The sequence below is a fragment of the Leopardus geoffroyi genome, chromosome B2 (assembly GCF_018350155.1).
Source record: "Leopardus geoffroyi isolate Oge1 chromosome B2, O.geoffroyi_Oge1_pat1.0, whole genome shotgun sequence".
Taxonomy (NCBI): domain Eukaryota; kingdom Metazoa; phylum Chordata; class Mammalia; order Carnivora; family Felidae; genus Leopardus; species Leopardus geoffroyi.
The window spans coordinates 32,541,240-32,567,046 of NC_059332.1; the positions used below are offsets into that span (position 1 = coordinate 32,541,240).

Genomic DNA, 25,807 nt, shown 5'->3' on the forward strand with positions numbered 1-25,807 from the left:
TAATATTGGAAGTACACTGATATAAGATTAGAATTTGTTTTTCCTCTCTGTTAAAATGACAAACTTTTCTTGGGTTAGTTGTCTGTTCTTAATAAGGAATCATAAGGGCACCTGGCTGGCTAAGTCATTGGATCATGCAACTCTTGATCTTGGGTTGTGAGTTTGAGCTCCACATTGGGTATAGAGATTACTTAAAAAAAAAAAAAAAGTAAACAAAGATTTTTTTCTTAAAAAAAATTTTTTTTAATGTTTATTCTTGGGGGGGAGGGGCAGGGAGAGAGGGAGACACAGAATCCAAAGCAGGCTCCAGTGGCTTGAACCCACAAACCATGAGATCATGACCTGAGCCAAAATTGGATGCTTAACCAACTGAGCCACCCAGGGGCCACGATTTTTTCTTTACCTTTAATGCAATTGGTCTAGAAAAACAAAGTATGGGGGGCGCCTGGGTGGCTCAGTTGGTTAAGTGTCCAACTTCAGCTCAGGTCATGATCTCATGGTCCGTGAGTTCGAGCCCCGCGTTGGGCTCTGTGCTGACAGCTCAGAGCCTGGAGCCTGTTTCAGATTCTGTGTCTCCCTCTCTCTCTGCCCCTCCCCTGTTCATGCTCTGTCTCTCTCTGTCTCAAAAATAAATAAACGTTAAAAAGAAAATTAAAAAAAAAAAAGAAAAACAAAGTATGTTTTGTCTTCTATGTTCCGTGTTTGATCACTTAAGAAAGTTGAATCTTCTCAATATTAAACGGGCTAAATGTTGATAACAACTATGTAACCTTCTGTATTTGCCTTTAGAATCTCTTATTGCCACCTTGGTTAAATAGATGATTAAGTATTAAGTTTTGTAATGATCTGTAATCCTATTTAGGCATGTGCCTAAAGCTAATACTTTTGAGATATTTCCCAAAATTCAAATTTTAAATGAAGTCTCCTTGACTAATTAGGCTTTTTTTTTTTTTAATTTGGTATATCAAATTACATGGGAAGCATTGTCAAATACATGATAACAAACCTTCTTGGGTTATATGAATGAATGCTATAACAGTTCCAGAAATTATGTAACATTGCCAAGGTTTTGATATGTCCTGGTATAAAGTCATTACTTGTAATTCTAATTATTGAAGTGTTATGTGTCACAGAAATAGACAGATTTCCTTGTCACCTGAACCTGAACTCTCTTTAGATCTTTAACCACTTTAACCATTTTTGAGTCTTTTATCATTTATAGTTATTATTTTACTCTGATGCTCTTGCAAATGTATTCCAGCTGTGAGGAGATTCATGGAGAAGACTTTTGACAAATAAAGGTTTGTGATACCTTTACAATCGTAAATGAAACTGAGTAAGAATTTCCAGAACTAATGGGAGAACTGCACTCAAACAGAACAAGAATTACTAACATGGGACTGAATGAATTGAGAAAGATGTTATATTTTTATGACTCTTATTTGAAACATTGCTGTTTCTCTAACGTTTGCTCTTCCACATATAAGGAAACTCTTTCTCTTATCTATGACTTAGAGATATTTGGTAAAATATTCCTTTGTAAGCAAATATGAAACATTTTTCTCCCTTTCTGATCCCTCCAGAATTTGGGAACTCTCAATGAGTATTTTTCCTTTCATGGCAATTACAGTTCAATAAGAAATTGTTCTCCTTGTAACAGGACACCAGTGGAAATATTGGTCATATTACTAAAGGTTTGACTGGAATGTCACATTTGAGGGAGACATGCATAGTCTCAGATATGTCCAAACAGCCTTAAGGAACTAAGATAAACTTTATGGAGCCATTGATGTCCCCTTGGAAAAAATAGGGCTTGTACCTTGCTTACAGGGTTCCCAGTAGCTCTATGGGAAGTAGGGAAGATCACTTCTTGGCAAGCTCAGGAACCTCGGGATATTTTGGGGACCTCAAGAAGAGAGGAATTCACCCAAATCTATAGGTATTACAGGCAAAGTCTGATGGCAAATATTGGGCTTGGCTTCTTAGCCTCAAGAGGCTATTAAAAGTTCAATCTGAAATTTCTTATAAAAAGTTCCAGCAAAACAGATTTAAAAGAACCTATGTGGCTGGCCAATCACTATTGTTGCCGTATTTACATAAATAACTAGGCCAAGTTTGTTAAAACTGGACTAATTTTACAAATAAATTAGTCTTAATTTGGCCATCTTTAGTGGAAATGAGGGTAATTTTAGAGAGAAAAATTGTTTCAGTAACACGCCTTTGTGGATGTTACATTCCAGTTCTAATTGTCTTTGAGTGTTTGTTAACGACTGGGCTGGATACTGAATTCTTCTGGTTTCCTCAAATATCTGACTATGATTCTCCAAACCAAGATTTCCTATTTTCTCCCATTCTCTTGAGTTGGAATCATTGAGAACTAAAACTGCCCTTTTTCCTAAAGTCTTGCAAACTGAAGGCAAACAGCGTGATGTAAATTTTAGAGAAATTGCCACAACGGTGATGTGTAGATGACCTTAGTGCCTGTTGCTGTATGGGCCACTCAAGAAGATGACCAGAGGGACACCTGGGTGGCTCAGTCGGTTAAGCATCTGACTTCAGCTCAGATCATGATCTCGTGGTCCATCAGTTCGAACCCCACGTCGGGCTCTGTGCTGACAGCTTGGAGCCTGCTTCTGATTCTGTGTCTCCTACTCTCTGCCCCTCCCCCACTTGTGCTCTGTCTCTCACTTTCAAAAGTGAGTAAATGTTAAAAAAAAATTTTTTTTAAAAGAAGATGACCAGAGACATCCAAATTGCAAACCAGGAAAGTCTATCAGACAGCCACCGCCTACCCTCATTCCATCTGAAGATGCTTGAAGCCTGACATCTAGAAATCTCACTGGCTTCTCACTGTCAGGACTGAGACACTGGATTTATAATTTGCCCCAACCATTAACCTGTGTTTTTCTTTTGTTTCCATAGAAATGCTTCTTTTTTTTTTTTTTTTTTCTTTAAGTTTATTTATTTATTTTGAGAGAGCAAAAGAGAGAACCAGCAGGGGAGGTGAAGAGAGAGAGGGAGACAGAGGGTATGAAGCAGGCTCTGTGCTGTCAGCACATTGGGGCTCAAACTCACAAACTGTGAGATCATGACCAGAGCCGAAGTCAGAGCTTAACTGACAGAGCCACCCAGACGCCCTCCGCAGAAATGCTGCTTATTCATTACCTGATTGCCTCCCTAATATAGGCCTGAGAGCCCCCACCTACAGGACCACCTCCTGAAGTAAGACAGCTGTTTAACCGAACTAACCTATTCTCAAGACTAAGACTGGTTCATGAGATACGGATCAGACTTTGTACCTAAGGTCCAGAACAGAGCAGTTAAACTCTGGCTATGAGGGAATAATGTTGGTCTGTGATGTTTTTCTAAGAAGAAAATCTTGGTCAAACAGGGGATCTTGCCATTACTTCTAACCAGCTCTGGGCTTGTCTATGTCTTGGCAGTTGGAGAGTAGGAGAGGTCTACTTGCTAGGGAATTTGGTTCCCCCTCACTCTGTTTACAATTCCAGTGAACTTTTAAACTTTGTATGAAGCAAAAAGGAAATCAACACCAGATAGGGATTACTTGCCTGGTTATCAAAAGGATGGATCTTGGTATTCATTTGGGAGAACATTTTTCGTTGGCCAACAAAACTGTTCTTGCCCAATAAGAAGAAAGTAAATCTGTTAGCCAAGGTAGTGCTTGCTAAACACATTGCTTTGGACCATATTCTTCCAGAACAGGGTAGAATGCCACTGCTAACACAACTTGCTGTGTTTATATCAATGCTTCTGAAGTTTTATTTATTTTTGAGAGAGAGAGAAGAAACTGTGTGTGAGTGGGGGAGGGGCAGAGAGAGAGGGACACACAGAATCCAAAGCAGGCTCCAGGCTCCCAGCTGTCAGCACAGAGCCTGATGCAGGGCTCGAACTCACGACTCGTGAGATCACGACCTGAGCCAAAGTCGATGCTCAATTGACTGAGCCACCCAGGTGCCCCAGAAAAGGTGATTTTATTAAAGCACGGGGACAGGACCCATAGGCAGAAAGAACTGCACTAAGGTTGTGAAGATTGGCTATACACTGTGGAGGTGGGGGAAGTAAAGTTAAGAGGAAGTTTCTTAAAGCGATTTCCATATGCTAAAGAAGACTCACAGATTACTGGAGGTCTAGCTATTGTCAAGCTAAGGTTGTTTTTCCCTCTAGCAAAGCATTATCCTTCAAACAGTAGGAAGTTCCTGGAGATTTGGCTGTTGATAAGATTGCCCTTTTCTTGTAATATTACTAAGATATTTGTAAACTGATGGAGACTCTTTAACCGTTTGTTTTCTGTCCTTTCCTTTGTTCTTGGGCAGCTAGGAGTGCCTGAGGAATGTCACACATATGGGGTGGGGAGGGGGGGTTGCTAGCATATGCTTTGTCCTCAGCTTGCCCTCATCACTTTTCATTTATTAATTGGATATGTACTAATCAAGTGTGGCTTCCAATGTTGCTCCAAAATGGCCAAAGAAGGAACTAATATTTTGGTCATGCAGAATGTACATATTAAGCCAAGTACCAGGGAATATTTCCAACAAAGTACAAAGTTGTTTCATCCCTCAGACCCTGAAACTGCACACTTTTCCAGCAGGAAGTAGCCAAAGCGATCGTTGTCCCAATTCCTTCAAGAATGAGGAATGATCATAAAATGTGGAATCACATAAAAATGTGCCCCATAGGATTAATGAGGTTAAGACTAACAGGAAATTTAAAGCTTGTTTTTCAGAGACCTGTCTCTCCCTAATCAGCTATTATTTCTTTACAGATCCCACTAACAAACCCACTAGCTGTGTCCATAGAGGGCTGGACTCACATAAATGAAGGTCACTGATACGGTTCCAGCCCGAGAACAAGCAATGCCCTGCATTCTGTCCCTGAGATAATAAGCCCAAGATCCCATCCAGTGTATACAGGCTTTCAGAGCATGTGCATAACCCCTCTTGTCCTACAGATGACCTCCTGACATCAGGACAGGAGGCTCATTGTAATGTTTTGCTTCATTGTAATGTTACATCTCCACCCCAAAGTGAACATGGGATGTATGTTACATGTACGTGTGCTCAGTGCACATGCTCCATCTTTCCTCATGAATACTCATGAGTTTACCTGCTGTTTGCATCGATATGTATGTAATCCCAACCCCTAAGATTATAAAAATTTATTCTACTCTGACTTGAAGGAGGCAGATTTGAGCCAGTCTCTTCTGTCTCCTCCTTTTGCTGCCTCTCAAGCCATTTCCTTGCTGTGTACTGGACATCTCAGTGCTTGGCTTTGCTAAGCTTCAGGCAGATGAACTTGGGTTCAGCTACACTATTTGCAGTTGCTTATGTTTAAATCAATTTTCAATTAATTAAAGTTGTAAATTTACAAACAGATTTTCTTTAAGTTTTTAAGTTTAACTTGCATAACTTGGATGTTCTATTTAGAAATCTTGTAATTTTTGTATAAAAATAAAAGCAATAACTTGTTCCTTGATTAATGTTCAATTAGCCCATGGGCTTGACATATTAAATTTGCTTGAACATTACTCTTGCCACTTACAAAGCTAGCTAATTAAATTCTCTTACATATTTAAATTACATTTATAAATTTAATATACTGGATTTTTTCAAGCAACTCAAATTCCTCATAGGGCAAATTTACAAGTCAAACAAGAAAAAACCTTAAGCATGTAAATGACTCTCATAAGCCTAATAATGCAAGCTTCTAAATGTAGCAAATCAAGTTATCTTAAAGATTTCAATACTGTTTACAAACATAATCAAATTACTGATACCTTTCAGCTTCAAATTACAAGTCTAAGATAAATTACATAATTCAATTTGAAATCACAAGACTAATCTATCAGATTCTCTAACATGCCAACTTCTTTTAAATATTATACACATATTAAAAACACACACAGACTATCTTGGTCTTCAAAAATCTTTTTCCTGACCTTACACAAATGAAGTAACATTATGGATTTACTTTACTTTTTTTTTTTATTTAAAAAAATTTTTGTTAATGTTTATTTCTGAGACAGAGAGAGACAGAGCATGAGTGTGTGTGTGGGGGGGGGGGGTCAGCGAGGGAGGGGGACACAGAATCCGAAGCAGGCTCCAGGCTCTAAGCTGTCAGCACAGAGCCCGACGCAGGGTTCAAACTCACAGACTGCGAGATCATGACCTGAGCTGAAGCAGCCGCTCAACCGACTGAGCCACCCAGGTGCCCCTGGACTTACTTTTAGTCATTTCTATTTTCCTCCTGGAGGTGGTGGTAGAATAAAATGTTTTCTGTTCATATTTTTCTTGCCATAATTCTACAATCATCTTATTGATTTTTCCCTATAACTAAAGAAAAGTCTGATAATTGTCCTTCTAAATGTAAAACTTGGTTTAAACAAAACTAATAAATGTATTAATTTATATTATTTTTTTTTCAGCGTTTATTTATTTTTGGGACAGAGAGAGACAGAGCATGAACGGGGGAGGGGCAGAGAGAGAGGGAGACACAGAATCGGAAACAGGCTCCAGGCTCTGAGCCATCAGCCCAGAGCCCGACGCGGGGCTCGAACTCACGGACCGCGAGATCGCGACCTGGCTGAAGTCGGACGCTTAACCGACTGCGCCACCCAGGCACCCTTTAATTTATATTATTTATCTATGCAAAGTAACAAAAATAACACTTATGTTAGAGTGAATGATGCAACTAACCATTACTTTATACCATCCTGTTCTTCCTTTAGTATACTTTTTTTTCTTCATCTGTAAAATGGGAATAGTAATTTCTGTCTTAGAGAGCTATACATACAAACGAGACATCTGTCATAAGTATAATAACTCAACACATGTTCATTTCCTCCTTTCTCCTTTTTTGCCACTACAGCATTTCCCGAAAACTCAGATTAATGTGGAGAAATCCCAGGGTCTCTCTTTCTTCTAAGTGTAATGGGTAGGGGGCATATCTAGGAGGCGTTTTGTGAGACGGAAGAAAAACAACTTTCTCTGGAGAGGAATCCCTCTCCTCAATCTGATCCTTCCACTGTCCACAATGGGGTTTTGAGATGATTTAATGTTTTAAAAAATAGAAATAGGGGTGCCTGGCTGGCTCAGTTGGTGGAGCAGTGACTCTTGATCTTGGGGTTGTGGGTTTGAGCCCCACGTCGGGCATAGAGATATCTTTTAAAAAATGGAAATAACATGGATACGGTATTTATATCTTTGTTTAAAGGATGTGTTAAGGATTCTAAGTCCATATGAACAGTCTCTTCTATTACACTACATGTTATACTATACACTATATTACATATCACTATATAATGGGGGGGGGCGGGGAGGAGGGATTTCCCCACACCCTCACTAGGGTAGCACTTTGCTCTGAACCTACACAGAACTCTTCTCTCACACAGCCCAGCAGCATTGTTACTCAGGCTCCTAGAAACTTCGTTCTTTTTCAGTAAACACTGGACCCCATATCTCTAAGCCCAACCCAGAGCTTCCCTTGCACTCTGATTCACAACACCCCCAATTCAGAGATGCTGGACGGTGCCAAATTCACCCCATCTTTCCCTGGTGTGGTCCACCTGAGAATTTTACCAAGAAAATGATCCCATTCTAGAGGAAGCCTCACTGCCTGCCAGAAATGAATTGGAGAAGTTGCTCTCAGTAAAGTCAGAGGTCAGGTGAGAAAGGGGTCAGATCCAAACATGAGAAGGTTGGTAAGTGCAGCCTGTGTGGGGCCAATCATCACAGAAGTCTGAATGTTGCGAAGTAGTTTCACTGTGTGATGTGGTGAAGCAGGCAACTTTGAAGAACTGTCTTCCTGCTGTGTTCTTAGACAAAGCTGGGAAAAGTTGAAGCATTAGGCACCAGGAATGGTTCCAAGATTGCAAAGCAAGAGTTGAGATAAGTGGAGCAGAGAGTTTTTCTGATTTGCATGTTGATTTCAACAATGGACGCCTACTCAAATGTTACTCTCCAGATGTCACTTGCACACCTTCATGCTCTCCCCTCCATTTGGTTGCCAAATCCCATACTCCAGGTGGAGGGAGATTCTGTGGCTTTAGCCCCTTCAGCTATTAAGTGACTTTCTCAGAAAAGTCTGTTTTCTGCTCATATTAGTTCATCACCTGACCTTGGTCTTCAGAGGCTGCCCCTCTACTGGATCATTCATACAGTTTGCTGGGGATCTGCTACCTGTCCTATGCTCAATAGGCCAGATCACCGCTTTTTGTTCCCTTATTATCCGGTGGGCTGAATTTCCCCTCCCCCACATCTTTGATATGCCATAGTCTGGTGTTTACCTTTTTAACATGTCCAGCAATTGGTGAACATGCCCCAGAAGCTGGGTTTGCTGGTTTTCTGGTTCCTGACCTTTGGACACTTCCAGCAATCTTTAGTAACTCCATTCCATCTCCCCCTCTCTGTCAGGCACGCGCGTGCGCTCGCGCGCACGCGCACACACACACACACACACACACACACACAGGATTAGAGATTGAATTAAATCCATATTTTACAAGTGTCTTTGATCGGGGCCTTTACATCTGAGGTGGGTACAACTGGAGCAGGATATGGTGGTGGTTTTATTTTAATTAATGAATTAATTTTAATTTATTTCAAAGCTATTCAGATGGTTAGGTCATAAAAACTTATTCAGTTCACTGAGTGGTTTGGGCAAAGGAAGGATTTTGTCTGGGTGGACACCTAGTGACCTGAAATAAACTTTTTTCAGACGAGGTAAACTAGCAGACACATGAAGGTAAACTGTGGGGTGGGGTGGGGAGGCAGGGAGATGCTGGGTACAAGGCAAGGTGGATTTCATACCCACACCGCACAACTGAGCAGACGACACCCAAACACGCTTCTCTCCCGGGGCTGGACTGCCCCAAATCACTGGCCCCAAAGACTCAGGAATCTGGACCTCTTTGATGGAAACGAAGCTACGATTTCAGAAGAACCACCATTTTGAGAATTTAACTTCCTTAATACCTGCGGAATCCATCTGCTCCCCTGCACCCCCATAAACCCCTGCCTTATCCTATGCCTCCCAACTTCTCACGCCTTCCTTTCGGCAACCCCGCAATGCACTTAGATTTCGGTTTTGGAAACTTCATTCTGGAGGAATAAAGGGTGGAGTGGAGGGGACCAGGGTAGACTCCCGCCAAACGTTTTGGGGCTCCTCATGCCTTACAGGGTAGAGTTCCAACTCCTTCCTTACAGGGGCAGAGACCGCCACAGCTCGCGCCACTGCCAGCCCGCCTTCTTCCAATGAAAGTCTTCCAGCGGTTCTCAAAACCCAGTGGGGAGGTGCGCCCGGGGGCCCCGCCCACCAGAGGGCACGCTGGCGTGCTCGGTGCGGTGACGGCCATCTTGAATTCGGGCAGCCCGCCCGCCTCCACGGTCTTCTGAGCCCTGGGGCGGTGGTGCGGCGGCTGCGCGCGGGGGTTAGAGGGGAAGGATATACCCCCTCCCCGCTGACCCCTTGGCGGGCCTGTGCTGCAGACCAACGGCCCCGTTCCCCACCTGGTCGGCTTCTACGTAAAACTTCGAGCCAGTACCCTGGTGGCAAGTGCCAGCTCCCGCCCATTCTACCTGGTGACTCTGGGCAGGTACCTCAGTTTCCTTTATATAACTGTAAAGTTGGGAGTTTAAAGCCCCAGCCCCACCTCCCAATCCCCCAGGTCACCAGCTATAAAACCTACTGATTGGGCGCGGATGATAAATTCTCCGCATAAGACTTGGCTCGTAGTATGTGTTCGGTGTAGGTTGTCTGTGAACTTTCCCTGCAGATTGCAGGCTGCTTTGTAGCGACCACCCTTCCAGCTGCAGGGGGGCGGGATATCCAAGGGTGCAGTCTGTACTTGGACTGTTTGAAGACCAAGTCCAAAGGGAGAGGGGATTGGCAAGACCCCCTCAGGGAGTGCAAGTGAAGCCCCTAAATCCTTTAGGACTTGCACGTCACCATTTTGGAAAGGTGTCAGAAACACAGACCAGGGTGCCCAGGACTGGAAAGACTTTGGAACATTTGAACGCCCCCGTGCTTGTTATTTTTATCACTCCTAGCTGCCTTTTCCCATAGGGACTCCTATGTAGCACAAAATTCCTGGAATCAAAAGCCCTGTGTGTGCTGGTTGTGGGGGACATGGGGAAGAGAGGACTGGGACACTGTGTCCCAGGCAGAGCCAGGTGTGGGGGTGAAGGGCTTTTTGGGCCAGCATGGATGGAGGCCCCAGGGAGAGAGGCATTCAAAGCAAGCCTAAGGTGGCCTCTAGGAGTCCCCAGGCATATGCAGAGGCTCTACCAGCCAGAGCCCAGCAACTTGGAGTCTCCCAACTTCCTAAAGGGTGGGAAACTTGCCTGGGACACAGAGATGAGAAGTGCCTGGAGAAGGGGCTAGGAAAGGTGGGGAGGGGCCTAGGCCTTGTAGGGGGCTGGGGCCTGGGAAAACCACACCCAGCCCTATACCGGATTCTGGAGGCCTAATATGAGCTTTTATCCAGTAATAAACCAGGTAAATGCGAGGCTCGCCCAGGCTCCCCCAATCCAGCCTGGCGGAGGGACGGGTAGCAGAGGATATAAAAATTACCAAATGGGAATCAGACATTGCAGTTTATTTCAGACACACTCAGAAGGTGGGGGCTGGCCAGTGGGTTCCGTCTGCATCCCCTCCCTGCATTTGGCTTAATCTACCCCCAAACCCCTAGACTGTGCAAGATAGACAAGGCATTCCCACCCCACCCACAGGAGGGGCTTAGGCAGGTGAGGAGTGTGGAGAGTGGGGGGTCAGGGGGGTGTAGAGTTCAAGTATTCACAGTTTCCCCATCCACACCCCCGGATTACACTGTGCCCAGGCCGTGAGGGAAGATCCCAACCCCAGGATTCCTAGTGGCATTAACAGCTCTTTTCTCACAAACCTCAAGACGAGTTCCTTACCCCCTTTCCCTGACAATAACAAACCAGTCCTAAATTCTGTAGTCTGGGCAAGGAGGGAACCTCAGCACTCCACTTACCCAAGACCCCTCCTTCCTTATTTGGAGTGATGGGGGCAGGGTGGGCTTCACTTGTAGTGAATAGGTTAGGTTTAAGTGGTAAGGGAGAGAACTGAGGATCTTGGGAGGGGGGCTTGGGGGCTGCTGATGAAGTTCTGACAGCTCTGGTCTGTACCCCCAACTCCATCTCTACCCCACACTGAGGCCCAGAATCCCTGAGAGTCCACTGCAACGGTGATATGGGGTGGGGGGGAGTGGAGCAGTGGGAGAGCTTAGGAAGGGCCAGGGCTGGGCTCCAGGCCCAGCAATCAAGCTCTGACCTTCTAGAACACCTAGCTGAATCCTGGGGGAACACAGGGTAGTCTACTAACTCCCACACCCAGACTTCCTGGCATGGGGAGAGTGGTGGGAATGGGTGGGGGGAGGATCCTTCCAAGGGTATTACATAAAGATATAACCACTAAAAATTTTGAGGGGAGAGTGACTCTTAGCCTCTTGCTTCCCCAAGTTGTGAATCTCCCCAGTGCCCAATAGATAGGGCTGAGGGTGTCCCAGAGAGCTGAGGAAGAAGGCTATAGCCCCTCTCTGACAGGATGGGGCCCAGAGAGGGGGCCCATTAGCACCATGCAATGTTGGGGCACCCCTGGCAGCCTAACTGACCCCCATGCAGGGGCCCTCCCAAAGCTGGAGTGTCCACTTGCTAAAGCTTCTGTATTCTTGAGGGGGGACCCCTGTAGAGAAGGGGGGGATGGGAGACGGCTTGGCTGAAGCCCAGGCAGGGGTCTCAGCTAGGACCCCAAAGGGCCCCTCTGGGAGTCATGATTTGAAGAATCTTCGTACCACAAACTGGCCCAACAGAACCACAGACAGAACTATCAGCACGCTCACGATGGGGCCATTTCCCAAGTTCAGGGCTGCCACCTGCCAAGAGACAGAGATAGAGGGGCTGACGGCACATACAGGCACTCCAGGGCTGGGGTGGGGCTGGGAGAGAGGCAGCCCCAGCAGCAGGGAGGAGGCTGCCGAAGCTTGGGCACTTACCCAGCCGCCCCTCTGTGCAATCCACCGGGCAATGCAGTGACGCAGCATGACGTCGACCACCAGTTTGGTCACCTGGCCCAGGAAGCCGGTCAGGCCGTGCTGGTAGATGTGTAGAGCCAGGCGGTAGCCAAAGCCCAGGAGAGCCACCACTCGGCCCCAGTTGATGCCGCTCTCAAATAGACTGCAGGTAGAGTGTTGATATTGTCAGTGGAGACCCCCAGAGGGCCCTTCAGCCTGCTTCTCCTCTCCCACCGTCCGGTGGCAACCCACCCCGCTCCCAGCTGGAAAGCAAAATGGCTTAGCTGTGACTCAAGGTGGCAGAGGTTGCCCCAGCCTGGCCTCAGTTTGGGAAGAACCTGCATCTCTGTGAAAGGAGGAAACTCAGAGGGCGTCTGAGCAGGGTGCTGCTGCCAGGTTGTGGCCCCAGCGCCTCAAGTGCAGAGGGGCAGAGAGCAGGGAAGGCAGAGCAAGCGGACGGAAGCAGCAGGGAGATTACCTGTGGGTGTTGCTGCTGGCCTGGCAGCCCGAGAGACAGCAGAGAGAAAAGGATAAAGAGGAGGTTAGGACAGGACCTGGAATCAGAGTGGAGTGGGGGAGGCCTCGAAGGACAGGGGCAGGATGTTTCAGCTCTGGGCGCTAATCCTCGATCAGTCGCCTCCTCCTACCTTCACCCCAGCTTCAGTCACCTCAACGCTGACTCCTAACCCAGACGATGACACCCTTAAGTCCGGACACTGTTCTAAGCTTCTTTCCTCTATTTTACAGACGTGGGGACTGAGGGCCATAGATTCACAAAGCCAGTAAGTGGCAAAGCTGAGATTTGACCCAGGCATGTGGGCTCTCTAGCCACACCAGATGGCCTTTCGGACACCACACTGTAGCAAAGGGAAGCCATTTCCAGGACATTAGCAATCTGACCATTTTTGGTATGAAATATGGTTCCAGATCAGAAGGCCAGCTGTGTCTCAGCTGGGCTGGGGAGCTCTGGGGACATCCCTACTCCGGCATCTCTATAGTCCTGATCTATCTGGTCCAGTCCCGAGTGCCCAAGCTCACAAGAGCTGTGAGCTTATATACCAAAGAGGAGCAGTCTGGGGCCCAGAGAGAGAAAGACAGGGCCCGAGGCCATGTGTGAGTCAACAGCAGACAAGGGGTGGTGCACATGTCTCTTGACACTGACAGAGAAGCGTGTATCTCCCATCCCACGGGCAGGGCACAGTGCGGGGGTGACAGCGCAGCACAGAGGCCAGGGCCAGGGCTACCTTGAGGCAATCTTGGTGAAAAGTTCATAGGCGTTCTCTGCTGTGGGTTGCAGGCGCTGCAGCATGGCCTGGAACTCTGAATCGTAGCGCTGGTTGATGTTGTCTCCAATGATGGCGAGCTGCCGACCCACCTGCCCCATGGTGCTGGAGAACAGGAGGCAGGTAGGTGAGCAGGCAGAGGGTGGGCAGGGCTGGGGCCTGGACTTGGGGAGAAGGGGTTCTGCCCAAGATGCCCCTGGCCTTGTGGACCCCTCCTTGGAAGTTCCTGACCGTGTTCTCAGACATGAGGGCAGAGCGCAGGATCACAGGACAGGCATATTCTATAAAGGGTCCAAGATCCCCGATCGGTGGGGGGGGGGGGGGGGGCAGGGGCAAGCCCCAAATAAAAAGGGCCTCCCCAGTTCCCAGGACCTGCACAGCGGCCCCATGTGAGCCTCCGCCTCCCTGAAGATACCCCCGTGGGCCCAGAGGGCCATTGCTCACCTGCTAGGTTCTAGGGGCAAGGTGACTATTTCTGGGTCAGTAGGCGCAGCTGCCCCCTCAGCCTCCTGCTCCTGCTGATAACGGTGAAAAACATAGCTGCGGAAAACCTCCTCGGTGTCCCGGGCTACCTGCTCCTCTGAGGATCAAAGCCAGGAGTCAGGGAGGAAGGGCTGGATGGCCCCATGCTTTGTGGATGGGTCTTTCTTCCTCAAGGCCTCGGCTGTCCTCACCCGTGAACAGAAGTGTCCCTACTCCAGCCCTTAGTTAACAACTAGTGCTTATTGCGTATAGGATATTTTTCTAGCACGTTTCACTGAAGCCTCATACTAGCCTTGTGAAGCAGACGAACACCCCAGTTTACAGGTGGGGAGCTGAGGCACGGGGTGTTTACATAACTTGTACAAGGTCACACAGTCAAGAATGAGCAGTGGAGCCAGGACATAATCCCAGGCATGTGGACCCCTGAGTTTTAGTGTGTACAGGCTGGGTAGCCCTTATGGCTCGGGGAATGTGGGAAACAAAATTTAGAATTGCAGCTTTGGGTCCAGAAGAGTTACATAGGGACACAGTGACATACAGGGGACTGAACCCAAAGCCCAGGGAGCAGTCTGTAGTGGGCTGGGAATCGCAGCCCTTTGATGGTCCCCTTGGAAAAGGGAAGAAAGGCAGCCATCTTACTTCCTCCCCAAAGTCATAACAATCGCTTTCACCAGTCAGCAGGGCTGCCGGGGTGATAAGCCTAGGAACTTCCTTCTTTCTCCTACTGTAGGAATAGAATAGCCACGCCCCACTCTTCATTCTTCTCCTCACCCCCCTCCTGCCTCTCTTCCTGGAGATGGCGTGGTGCCCACCTCACGCTCACTCCCAGGCCTCTCCTAGCCTCTGCCCCCCACCCCCAGGCCCAGACTCCTCCCCACCTCCAGGGCTTAACCTGGACCGCACTGCAGCTTCTGAGGTCACCTGCACACACCGGCACTGGGTGGGGAGATGCTTTCTGCTTTACCCAAGGTGAGTGAACGGGGGGGGGGGGGGGGGGGGGGGGGGGGGGGGGCGGGCAGGAGAGCCTGCCTGTAAGTCTGGCCTGGCCCTGTCCACTCCTGCTCTCTCCATCCTCTCAGACAGCCCTGGTGGCTGTGGGATGGGGAAGGAGGGCAGAAAGACCCTTACCAGAAGTAGCAGACGGGGCAGTCTCTTCACACTCCTGCCTGGGAGGACCTGGGCCTTGCCCGGATGCCATTTCTCAGGTCCCAGTGGAGGGCAGCGCTATCCTGTGGGGACAGGTGAGAGACAGCAGAGATGGGGATGGGCAGGGGCTGTTGATGAGGGGGAGGGTCCCCCACTCCCCCAAAAGACCCCTCCATCCTAGCTCCAGCCAAGTCTCATTTCACCACCCTGGGTCCCTGTGGAGTCTGTCGGCAGAATCAGAATTTACTGAGCATTTCACTAGCAAGAGAGGGCGAGAAAGGCAAGGCAGTCAGGATTTGTACCTAGGGACCTGGACCCCGCAGCCAGGGCCCTGGGGAGGGGTGGTTGGAGTAGTGCCCTCGTGGGTCTCAAGTCCTCTTTCACCTCGCTCCTGGGTAAATGAGGCTGGTTGCAGAGGCTGGGGTTCCTTCTGCTGCTCCTGGGGCCTCCTGCACCCTCCCTAGCACACCCTTACCACAGGATTACCACCTTCTAGCCAATGACCCGTGAAACTTGTGCTCGGAGGTCCCACTTCCCCTTGGCTGGTCAGAGCACCCCTGTTTTCCAACTCAGGCCTGTTAGCTACGAACACTTCCTGAGCACCTATGGTATACTTCTACTGCTCCCCCAGGGGTGTCAGACACTGAAAATGCACATTAACCCAGCAAGGTAAGCATCGTCATGCCCCTTTTACAGGTGGGAAAAGTGAGGCACCAAGAAGTTGGGGCCCGAGGCCACATAGCCACTCAGGGAGTCAGGGTGGTAATCTGAATTTCCATGAGTTCATATGCTCAATACTCACATCAGATTTACTTTCCAGTTTGTGGACCTCAGAGGGTACCCTTTCAAGACAAGATCACCTGTTTACATCCTACCTTGGCTCTTCCCATTCCTGCCTTGCCGTGAGCTGAGGAAGTCTTCTCCACAGCTCTCCCACCCCGTCCCCCACCTGACATATGTATCCCCACCACATACCTGCTGTCCTGTCCCTGGCCCCAGTTTTCCTCTTTGCTCAATCCTGGCCACAGCCCTGATCTGCTCTGTGAACCCTCAACAGAGGGAGTATTTCCTGGACGTGAGCTGTTTCACTTTCAATTCTCACCCCTTCATACCCACCCCAAAGCTGCCTCCATCACTCTTTGGGGGAAGTGGCCTTCCTCCTACCTCGGGGGAAGGCCCGGTCCCACCCTGGGCTGAGCACAGCCACCGCCTCCTCCCAGGGAGGACCTGACTACCCTCCTCCCCGCCCAGTCCTCCTGCCTCTCAGGCCTGGGGCCATTTTCGAAAGTGCCCCAAGGCAAGAGCTCTCCGGAAGGTGTGGAGGAAGGCTCTCCACCCCTCCACTTACTGGGGGCAGGGATAGGGAGAAGCCCGACCCTCCCTTCCTCTGTCCCTGGGCGCCAGCTTGAAACAGATCTTTGCCTGGCACACCCCCATCCCTGCTTCTTCCGGAAGATGCCGTTCCCTCTCCCCTGGTCCCTGAACGAAACCTGGAACCCCCAGGACAGCAGGACAGGAGATTGCTGATTGCACCACCAACTCTCTCTGCCACTACCCCAGGGGCTCACTGCTGGGGAGTACGTGAAACATCAGAATGGCCCCCAGGGCCAGAGGCCTATGCCGACCTGGGCCTACCCTTGCCCTCATCCAAGTGGCCTGACTTCCTGGTAAGGGGAGTCCATTGCTCTCTACTTGCTGGGCTTAGAATATTCCCCAGGGGGAGATGCCTGGTTGGGCTGCAGACCCAGTCTAGGGCTCCTAGGGCAGCAGGAAGCACCAGGAAAGTTCTCTCCCTGACCTTGACCTTGGCTCCGATCTCCACTCCCACCCCCCACCCCACCCCGCCCCAGACTGCTAAAGGACCTGGTTCTTTGGCACCCGATTTCTTTGACAGGAAGGGCAATGGGGGAGCTGTCTGAGGGGAAGCCAGAGGGAGCCCCGGCTGGATCAGGCCCCCAGCAGACGTTGGCGGAGCTGCCCAGGCAAGTCTCCAGGCCTCCCTGTCCCCACCTGGCTGCCTGCAGGCTCCTTGTACCCCCTGGGCCTGGGGCTGCCGAAAACCGGGAGGATGGGCAAGACCCTCCCACCTTACCTGCCAGGACCCTCGCCCAGGCCCGGGATGGCTCACAGGGCCAAGGCCAGAGATCCTGAGGGGCCAGCGGCTGCTCCTGGGGGTCGGGTGCCCAGGCCCAGCTTCCTGGAACAGGCGTCAGTACAGTCCCGATGTCTGGACGCGGCTTCTGCTTGCCCCAGCTTGGCCCTAGGGACCCGCGAGGCTGCCCGGATCCTAGACGTGCCGGCTCTTCCCGGCTCCAATTAGCTCCCTCTAGAGGAAGTCGCTGTGTGGCCGCCGGATGCTGATGAAGGGCCTGTAGCCTGGGGGTCGGTCTGGGCTCGTCCGCAGAGGAGGCGCTCCACCCTTTACACTTAGCCCCGGCCAGGTGGCAAGGCTCCCCTTCTCCCACTTCTGATTTCCAGCCCCGGTCTTTGATCTTTACCCTCTTTCATGAATCAATACCAATAAAAAAGGCAGGATGGCTTAAGCACCACAGTGTGCCTTGCACTTTAGTTACCATTCTCTCATTGAATCTTTTTTTTTTTTTAAACAGTATGGTACTAGCTTTATTAATTTATTTGGGGGGGGGGGCGTGCACGCGCTCACGTGCACACACACACACACACACACACACACTCACACGCAAGCAGGGGAGAGGCAGAGGGTGAAGGAGAGAAAGAATCTTAAGCAGGCTGCACACTCAGCGTGGAGCTCAATGTGGGGCTGCATGTCACTACTGTGAGATCATGACCTGAACCGAAATCAAGAGTTGGATGCCTAACCCATCAGGCCACTCAGGTGCTCTTACTGAATCTTTTCAATAACTCTTGGAAATAGACGCTGTCCACTGCACCCGTTTTACAGACGAACAAACTGAGGCTCAGTGAGTGGGCTTAAGGAACTCGCAGGGTCACTAAGCTGGGTGTATAATCGAGTCTATAGGTGTCGTGGGAAATAATAATACTAACTTGAGATTCAACGTGCAATTAAGACGGGCACACAGGCACCCTGGTGGTCTCTAGAGATTTGAAATCCTAAAGGTGACAGGCAGATAAACAGAGATGAAAACAGGGGTGTCTGGGTACCACCTGAGGATGTGCAAGTGGATGCTGAGAGGCAAGAAAAGAGGGAGGATAGACACTATCTGGCTGTGAGGAGTGGATTTGAAAGACAAGCCAGGTGGAGAGAGTTGTGTGCAGAGGCCCCAAAAGCCCCTGCCCCATTCCCAGTCCAAGGACCCCCAGCTTCCTCTGCCTGCTCCCCACCCCCATGCCTTCTGGAGACTCCTTAGCCACCTCATTAGCCTCCAGTCTGCCTTCCCGTACCTTTTCCCCCTGCCTCATCGACCTCCTGCCCTCTCTGCCCCCAACGAATCCCCTCTACCATGTCTTCCTCCCTGGCTCCCCATCACTCCCCTGCCCTCCCCCCGCCACCCCCGGCCTTTGCCTTCTAGAACTCTTGGAAGTTTCCAACTGGAAGTTTTAATTTGAAAACTCCTCCTGTTCTTAAGCAGTTGGTGGGGTGGCTGTGGCGGCCCCACCCTTCGAGTCAGGGTCTCTCTCGGGATGGAGGCCCCAGCTCCAAACCGTCAATCCCGAATTTTGGGCCGCTCCTCCATGTTCCGCTTTTTCCGTAGCCTGGTGGGGAACAAGGGCAGCCCAAAGAGCTCTGACAAGACCCCGATAGGGAGTCGGACATGCCCCTTGCGAGAGCAAGCCGCCACCCCATTGGTGATGAACCGCCATGGAGGGGTGGGGAGGAAGGAGCCAAAGCCATCCACCACACTACCCTACATGCTGTCTGTGGCCTTGCCACGGCAGGACCCCTTGGGGCTAGGGATGGGGGACACAGGGGCCCAGACCCCTACCCCCACGGAAGTCCTGAGGGTGGGGGCCCAGGGTGTAGAGGTGAAGCCTGTCCTGCCCAGGAGAAGCCAGGAGGTGCTGGGCAACCCGTCTGGGAAAGAGGAAACGGAAGAAGAGAAGGAGAAGGCGGTAGGGGAGGCCTCCGGGGGTACAGAGACCTCAGACAGGTGAGGGAATGGGCTGTGGATGGCGGGCGGGAGCCTGGGATGGGGGTACTGGGGCAAGGATATGGGAGGACCCCAATTGAGGAAGGCCCGGGAATGTGGGTCTTCAGATGGGTAGAGGACTGGAATAAGGCACGGGGGTTGATGGAGGCACAGATGTATCAAGGATGGGAAGGAGCCTGGGGGGTGAGAGTATTGGGCGGGGGGCAGAGATGGGGTGGGTCTTCCCACAAGTCAGGGGATGTGGGTGGAGGTGCCAAAGATAGAAGAAAGACAGGCTGGGGACTGGGACGAGAGAGTGCCAAGGTGAGCCAGGCCACCATGGCTTCCCAGCTCCTTCCTGGTCCTCACTCCAGGAAGGAATGGGGGCCCACCTCCACTCCAGGAGGAAAGGGCCCACCTCCCCCTCTGCTCCCCACCTTCCTCCTCACTCTACCTTCAAGGGAAGATAGCCCCCTGTACGATGAGGACCCCAAAAGGCCCAGCAGGGAACTGTTGGAGGCAGGAGGGTGGAGGGGGCTGAGCAGGGCCTATAGGAGGGCCCTTGGGAACTTTGGGGGGCTTAAGGAGCCTTTGCCACATGTCTGGGCTCCACCTGCTACCGCCATCTGACTATGCTTTGGGATCAGGGGCCACTTTGCCCAAGCTTTGGAGTTGGAGCAAGGATGCCTGCAGAGGGCCATGGGGCCACTGGAGGTCAGCCCAGAGACCTTCACCAGGGAGGAGGAGAAGGAGTGTCTGCTGGATGGTGAGTGTGGTGGCCACAGGTGTCAGGCCAGTGCCAGAAATAGATCCTGTTCCTCAGACTCCTCAGGGGTGTGGGGCCTGGAAGGACACAGGATAGTCTGAGGGAATGCTGAGGGCAGGCTGCATGGATCAGAGTCCATTCCATTCCCCTATGCCAAGTCGTGTGATAGTGGCCAAGTTGCTCCCTGCTTCTGTGTCTCAGTTTCCTCATCTAAGAGGAATGAGACCATAACAGTATCTATCTCAGAGGGCAGCTGCAAGGAGTCGATGAAATGTCCTTTGCAAAGTGCCTGGTACTGTGCTGAGCACATAGCAGGTGTTTGCTAGAGAAAATGAGGGAACCTCCCACTCACTTCAGCCTGCTCAGTGCCCTTGCCCTCCTCGGCCTGGGCCTGGGCCTGGGCCTGGGCTGCCCCTTGTTCCTGTCAGCCTGTCAGTGACACTGCACCTTCACAGGAGACCTCAGGCTGGCCTCTTCGAAGGTGGGGACAACTCCTTGGAACCGCCGCCTCCTCACCTTGTACAAGCACCTTCAGAAATCAGCCGTGGCCAAGGTCTGTAGAACCAGGCTGGGGCAGTGGGCGGGGGGTGAAGCCTGGCTGGGGCTCCTCCTCGCATTTGGCTGGGCCCCAGGATTTGGGGCTTGGGCAGACCCCTCTTAACCTGGTGGGTTCCCTCCTGCTTTTTGTTTTATCTGGGGGTGGGGCTGCACGCTTGGGTCCCTGTCATCCTCACCTGCTCAGTGGCCCGGCATGCCCTCAGTTTCCTCTCAAGGAAGGCTTGCCTGATGAGGAGAAAGGCAAGGAAGAGGAAATGGAGGAAGAGGACAGCTCATTCAAGGTCTGTGTCCCAGGCATTGTCACCCTGCAGTCACCGCTGCATAAGACTTTTAGGTCAACAGATACAGTGGGTAAGTGTGGGGCCCAACCTGCCCTCCTCAGGCCAAGGGGGCTCCACTCTGGCCCTGACTCATAGGTGTGATACCAGTTCTTACCACCAGGTGGTACCAGAGGACCTAAGATGACCACTGGAGAAGGGGTTGCAGGGGGACCAGTGGGTGGCTCAGCAGGAGCTGCAGGCTAGGTCTAGCTAGAGTCCTCCTTTCTCAAGGTTTGGGGGGGCAGTGACAAGGTTTGGGGGGGCAGACTAGGTCTAGCTAGAGTCCTCCTTTCTCAAGGTTTGGGGATTGTGACTACGGCTTGCGCTCCAGAAGCATCACCCACTCCCAACCCAGAATTCTAACTTGTTCAGTGGGCATCTCCATCCCCGATTTTCCCATCACACCCTGCTGTTGACGGTGCCCCAGCGCTACCCAGACATTGTGAGCAGATGACTCAGTGGTAGCGATATGACATGATAACATCACATGATCATTGTTGACATTCACATAGCCATTACTATGGGCCAGACCCCCTTCTGAGCACTTTTCATGAAATACCACTTCGCAACTCTGAGGTAGGTCCTATTATAATCTCTACTTCGTCGTGAGGAAACTGAGACACAGAGAGGTTAAGTAACTTGTCCAGGGTCACACAGTAGTAGGTGGCAGAGCTGGGATTTGAACCTAGGCAGTTTGGGTAGTTCCAGATCCTTGCTCTTGAGTCTGTGACTGGTGGAGAGTGGAGGCAGATGTCTGCCCCTTGCACGCTCTCCCCAGGAGGGAAAGAAACTCACACTCATGCAGGTGGGAGGGAGCGCTTGGTAAGTGAGTTTGCTGGCAAAGTCAGGGAGGTGGGCGGGTAGTATCTGGCTGGTTCCAGGTAATGGAAAACATAAGGGCTGGGGCTGGGGGTGACCAGGGACTGCACACGGCTGGGATGAGGTCTGGAGAGCCGGAGCCGCCTGCCTGTCCCATGCCCATCTCTCTGACTCTCAGGTTTCGTGGAGTCGGAGTTAAAGAAGCTTTTGGTAGTACAACGGGAGTCCCGCCTCTGGAAGATGGGCAGTCATGAGGGCCGGGAGCTGCTGACCCAGCCAGAGATCACCCTGGAGGAGGCAGGCATTGTGGACGGCCAGGTAGGCCTGGCCTGTCCCGACCACCACCCTCTGCGTGAAGGCGCGAGAGAGAGCGGGGCCTCCCACTCCATCGGCTCCTGGCCCTGGCTCTAGCCTCCCAGTGTCTGGGTAGGGAAGGCACAATCCCTTCTTGGTGGCGGTATTTCTGAGTAGGACCTTGAAGCCCTGTGCATATACACACTTCTCCATCCATCTCTCTGTCTCTCACTTGACCCAGCATCCCAAAATCCATTAAAATTTAAAAAATAAATTTTAATGTTTATTCATTTTTTGAGAGAGAGACAGACAGACAGAGAGACAGAGTGCCAGCGAGGGAGGGGCGGAGAGAGGGAGGAAGACACAGAATCCAAAGCAGGCTCTGGGGTCTGAGCTGTCAGCACAGAGTCTGATAAGGGGCTTGAACTCACAAACCATGAGACCGTGACCTGAGCCAAAGTTGGACGCTTAACCCGACTGAGCCACCTAGGTGCCCCCACTAAAAAAAATTTTTTTAATGTTTATTTATTTTTGAGAGAGAAAAGAGAAAGGGTATAAGCGGGAGAGGGGTAGAGAGAGAGAGGGAGGCACCGAATCCAAAGCAGGCTCCAGGCTCCGGGCTATCAGCACAGAGCCCGACACAGGGCTTAAATCCACAAACCATGAGATTATGCTTGAGATGAAGTTGGACACTTAACTGACCGAGCCACCCAGGCACCCCTAAAAGTCCATTTTTTTTTTAAGTCTTAACTTTGCCGTTCACTTGCTGTGTGGCCTTGGGCAAGTCTCTTCCCCTCTCTGGGCCTCAGTTTACTCATCTGTATGATGAGGCGTTTTGTCTAGGTGGCTTTAAGTCTTCCTTGTACATCTGTAATTCACATAATGTTGCTTTTATTATATTGCTTTCTCTCCCATTCACACCCACACTTACTCCCACAAACACACATATAGGTTACCTGTCTGTGTCACACCAAGGACCACCCACTGCCCACCTTCCTTGACACTGGCCTTCGAGGTCAGGCCTGTCCCAGACTCTCTTGAGCGTACATGGATGAATCTGTTGTGAAAAAAATGTGTCCATGTCCTTTTTGAGTTAATTTTCATTCGTTCATCAACCCGTTCTTTCATTCGGTGGACATAGGCCCCTGATGGTCTGTGTCGTTTACTTTTGTGGGAAAGTAAAGGAAAGAGAGTCAGGTTCAGAGGCCAAAGCCTTTAGCTGAAGCCCTGCTCCGGCACTGACTTGCTCTGTGACTTTGAATGCAGGCTTTGGCTTCCTGTAAGGAAGGGGACACTGGTGGAAGGATCAGACAAGATGGAAAGGGGCTGCCTGCCAGCCGCCAAGGGCACTCCAGTGTTAGGGATATGACTTACCCCCTTGGGGGAATGAATACCAGAAGCGCATGCCCACCAGGCACTGAGGGGCAGCCCTCTCACTGTCCTAAGCCCGCATGCCTGAGTTACAGGAGCCCCTGTGTGCTGTGGGGAACAAGGCCGTGCATCTCACCCTAAAGTACACAGCTGGTCAGCTCTGGCAGGGGCTCTTGCTATCGCCTTTTCACACTAAAGGGATTTCATCACCCTTCCGGCCCCCTTCTCCTCCCTCTCCCTTCCAGAACCACCCCTGAGCCAGGGGTCACAGTCCAGGGGGTAGCCTGAGCAGAATTGGGGGGCCCTAGGGAGTTTCTGGGTGGTGGCAAGTTGGGTCCCAGCTCAGTCCTCACTTTGGGGACAGAGCTGCCCCAGGAATATCTTCCTCCTGTGGGTGTTTCAAGGGTCCTATCCTCATCACCATCCCCCACTCTCTCCTTATCTGTCCTCAGGGACACCAAGCTGAGGGGGAAAGAAGCCGCCCCCCAGCCTTTGGGGAATGCTGGGGACCTAGGGGAGGGGCACTGAGGCAGCTGAAGCACCACCCTAGGCTGGAGGGAAGGGTGCAGCCCCCATTTGGTGTGGTGTCCAGGACAGAGGTGAGGGAAGGGAGAGGTTCGCTGGGGTGCCTGACTTCTGGGCTTCCAAGGATCCCCCCCAAGTTGGAGGGAGAAGGGTCCTTCATTCAGTGGGAGGGAGGTGGCTCAGGGCTGGTGGACTGGGGGCCAGCTGGGCGAATATGAGGGAGGGCCTGGCATGGCCTCAGGGTGCTTCTCTCTGGGGATACAGAGCAGGAAGGGAGAGCCCAAAGATGCTGAGGCACCTTTTTTCACCCACTCTGCCCCCTAGCACCTGCTCCTGGAGGAGATGGACGAGATGGGAAACTGGCCTCCAGAGTGAAGCTGGTGCTGGCCCTGAGTCTGCCCTGCTCCCAGATCCCTTCAACCCGAATACAGCTTTAGCCTCCCTCTTCTGAGGGCACATCCAAGGAGCCCCTGGGGCCAAGGGGTCTTGATATAAATGGAATCCATGTGTCTGCAGGGTGGGCCTGCCCAGCAGAATGTTCCTACCCATCAGACTCAGGCCTGTGATAGTAATAAAACCCACTTTGACTTTTTGGCTTCCTTGGCTATGTGTGGAACCCTGCCCCCCCCCCCCCCCCCCCCCCCCGCCTCATCCTCAAGCTAGGAGCAAGCTCACAAGCTCAAGGCTATCCAGGGTCTCAGTCTAGTCCCCAGTGTGGCAGCCCCAACTGCAGAGTCCTGGGTTCCAGTGGAGGGGCCCCAGTGGGGCATCTGAGCCGGAGGGCAAGAGGTTTGGTGCACCTGCCCTGGGGGTGGGGAAGGACTGGTGGCCCAGAATGCCAGGAGAGCCCCTGCTCCCACAAGACCAGACCCTGTTGGTAGGAGCATCCCTGACTTCCCTCCCTCCTAAGTTCCCAGGCCAGGCTTGTGGCCTCATGGGGAGGATCCGGGAATTCTCCAGCAGGAACTTCCTGCCCAACCAGTACAGGGACAAAGCCAGGAAAGCGGCCCTGGGGCCACGGGGACCTGCTTGGAGGGCTGGCTGGGGGACAGGTAGGAGGCCCTGGGATGATGCCGGAGGGCCCCTGCTACAGGGGTGGGGGGCAGGGCCTCAACCTGCTGCCCCTGGTCATGGCCCCTCTGTGCCATGCTCACTGCCAGGTACCTCTGGGGATCCTGGTCAGAGGGAAGTCCCGACATCTAGAAGACCCAACTCCAAATCCCAGAAGCAAGGATAGGCTTGAGTTGGGGGTGCACGATCCTGTGCCCTTACCGGCCATGGAAGGGCACACCCTCAAACCTGGCTTTTCAGGGATCCAGCATCAGGGAGGGCGAAGCCCAGTTTGGATACCAGGAGGTGTTGCTCACCTGGAATCCTTGACTCAGGCTCTGGGCTGGGGAAGATCCTGATGGAAAAGCCCATCTGACTGCCCCTGCCTGAGTCAGCCAGGAAGCAGCCTTGTGACCCTATGACTCACCTATGCCCTAATTATTTCCTCCAGAGTCTTGGCTATGGGGAAGGGTGGGGGCCTTAGACAGTGGCCTGTGGGGGTCCCCTGGTTCCACCTGGACCCCCGATCTCCCCCGGCACAGATGTAGCACTCCTCACGGACCCCACGGAGAGGATATTTCCTCTCCCTCCCCCATCCTAACAGGCCATGACCTTGTTCCAGCCCATGCCCAGGCTTGAGTGGGGAATCCCAGGGCCCAGAGCGCTGCAGGACAGAGCTCCTGCCCTCCCCCGTTGCCCTGTGGGTAGGGCCAGCCAGTGGAGTACACAGGCAGCCCCACATTCGGTTGGGGTAGGCTGGGTCCCCACTGGCAGCTCAGGCTCCTTGGCTGCCTGTGTGAGCCAAGTGTCCACTCATAGGTTACCTGTGCTCCTGGGGAGGGAGCATTTCCTTCTCAGCCCCCACAAGGGTATGGCTGCTGGGGATTGAGGCGGCAGGAATCTTGATTTAGTATGGGAGACTCTTAGGTTGATGGCTCCCCTCTCTGCTTCTCTCTTGCCCTTTCTGCTGAGGGAGGGTCATGCCCCCACCCGCCGGGGGTGGGGGCGAAATTCCTATGAACTACAGAGAAGAAGGTCTATGAAGCTAGGAGGTGGCCTATGCGCACTGGCACAGG

At 51.5% G+C, this 25,807-nt stretch overlaps 2 protein-coding genes across 4 annotated transcripts; one reads left to right on the forward strand and one right to left on the reverse strand.

Moving 5' to 3' along the window:
• Positions 1–10,597: 10,597 nt before the first annotated feature.
• Positions 10,598–17,166, reverse strand: BAK1 (BCL2 antagonist/killer 1). 2 transcript variants are annotated; one of them, XM_045497927.1, is made up of 6 exons: positions 17,054–17,166; positions 14,944–15,044; positions 13,777–13,912; positions 13,294–13,437; positions 12,032–12,212; positions 10,598–11,911 (listed from the first exon to the last, which is right to left on the reverse strand). In XM_045497927.1, exons 2-6 carry the CDS (start codon positions 15,011–15,013, stop codon positions 11,807–11,809), a joined length of 636 nt encoding a protein of 211 aa, XP_045353883.1. In that variant the 5' UTR covers positions 15,014–15,044; positions 17,054–17,166; the 3' UTR covers positions 10,598–11,806. The 2 variants fall into 2 exon arrangements, with proteins under 2 accessions (XP_045353883.1, XP_045353884.1); XM_045497928.1 differs by lacking the exon at positions 17,054–17,166 and adding an exon at positions 15,937–16,768.
• Positions 17,167–18,502: 1,336 nt separating this feature from the next.
• LOC123608250 (gametogenetin-binding protein 1-like) lies at positions 18,503–24,273 on the forward strand. Of its 2 annotated transcripts, XM_045497925.1 has the most exons (6): positions 18,510–19,049; positions 19,676–19,794; positions 20,250–20,347; positions 20,556–20,703; positions 21,670–21,809; positions 24,006–24,273. In XM_045497925.1, the coding sequence occupies exons 1-6, from the start codon at positions 18,583–18,585 to the stop codon at positions 24,054–24,056; spliced, it is 1,023 nt and encodes a 340-aa protein (XP_045353881.1). In that variant the 5' UTR covers positions 18,510–18,582; the 3' UTR covers positions 24,057–24,273. The 2 variants fall into 2 exon arrangements, with proteins under 2 accessions (XP_045353882.1, XP_045353881.1); XM_045497926.1 differs by lacking the exon at positions 21,670–21,809 and having other exon boundaries at positions 18,503–19,049.
• The last annotated feature ends 1,534 nt before the right edge of the window (positions 24,274–25,807 follow it).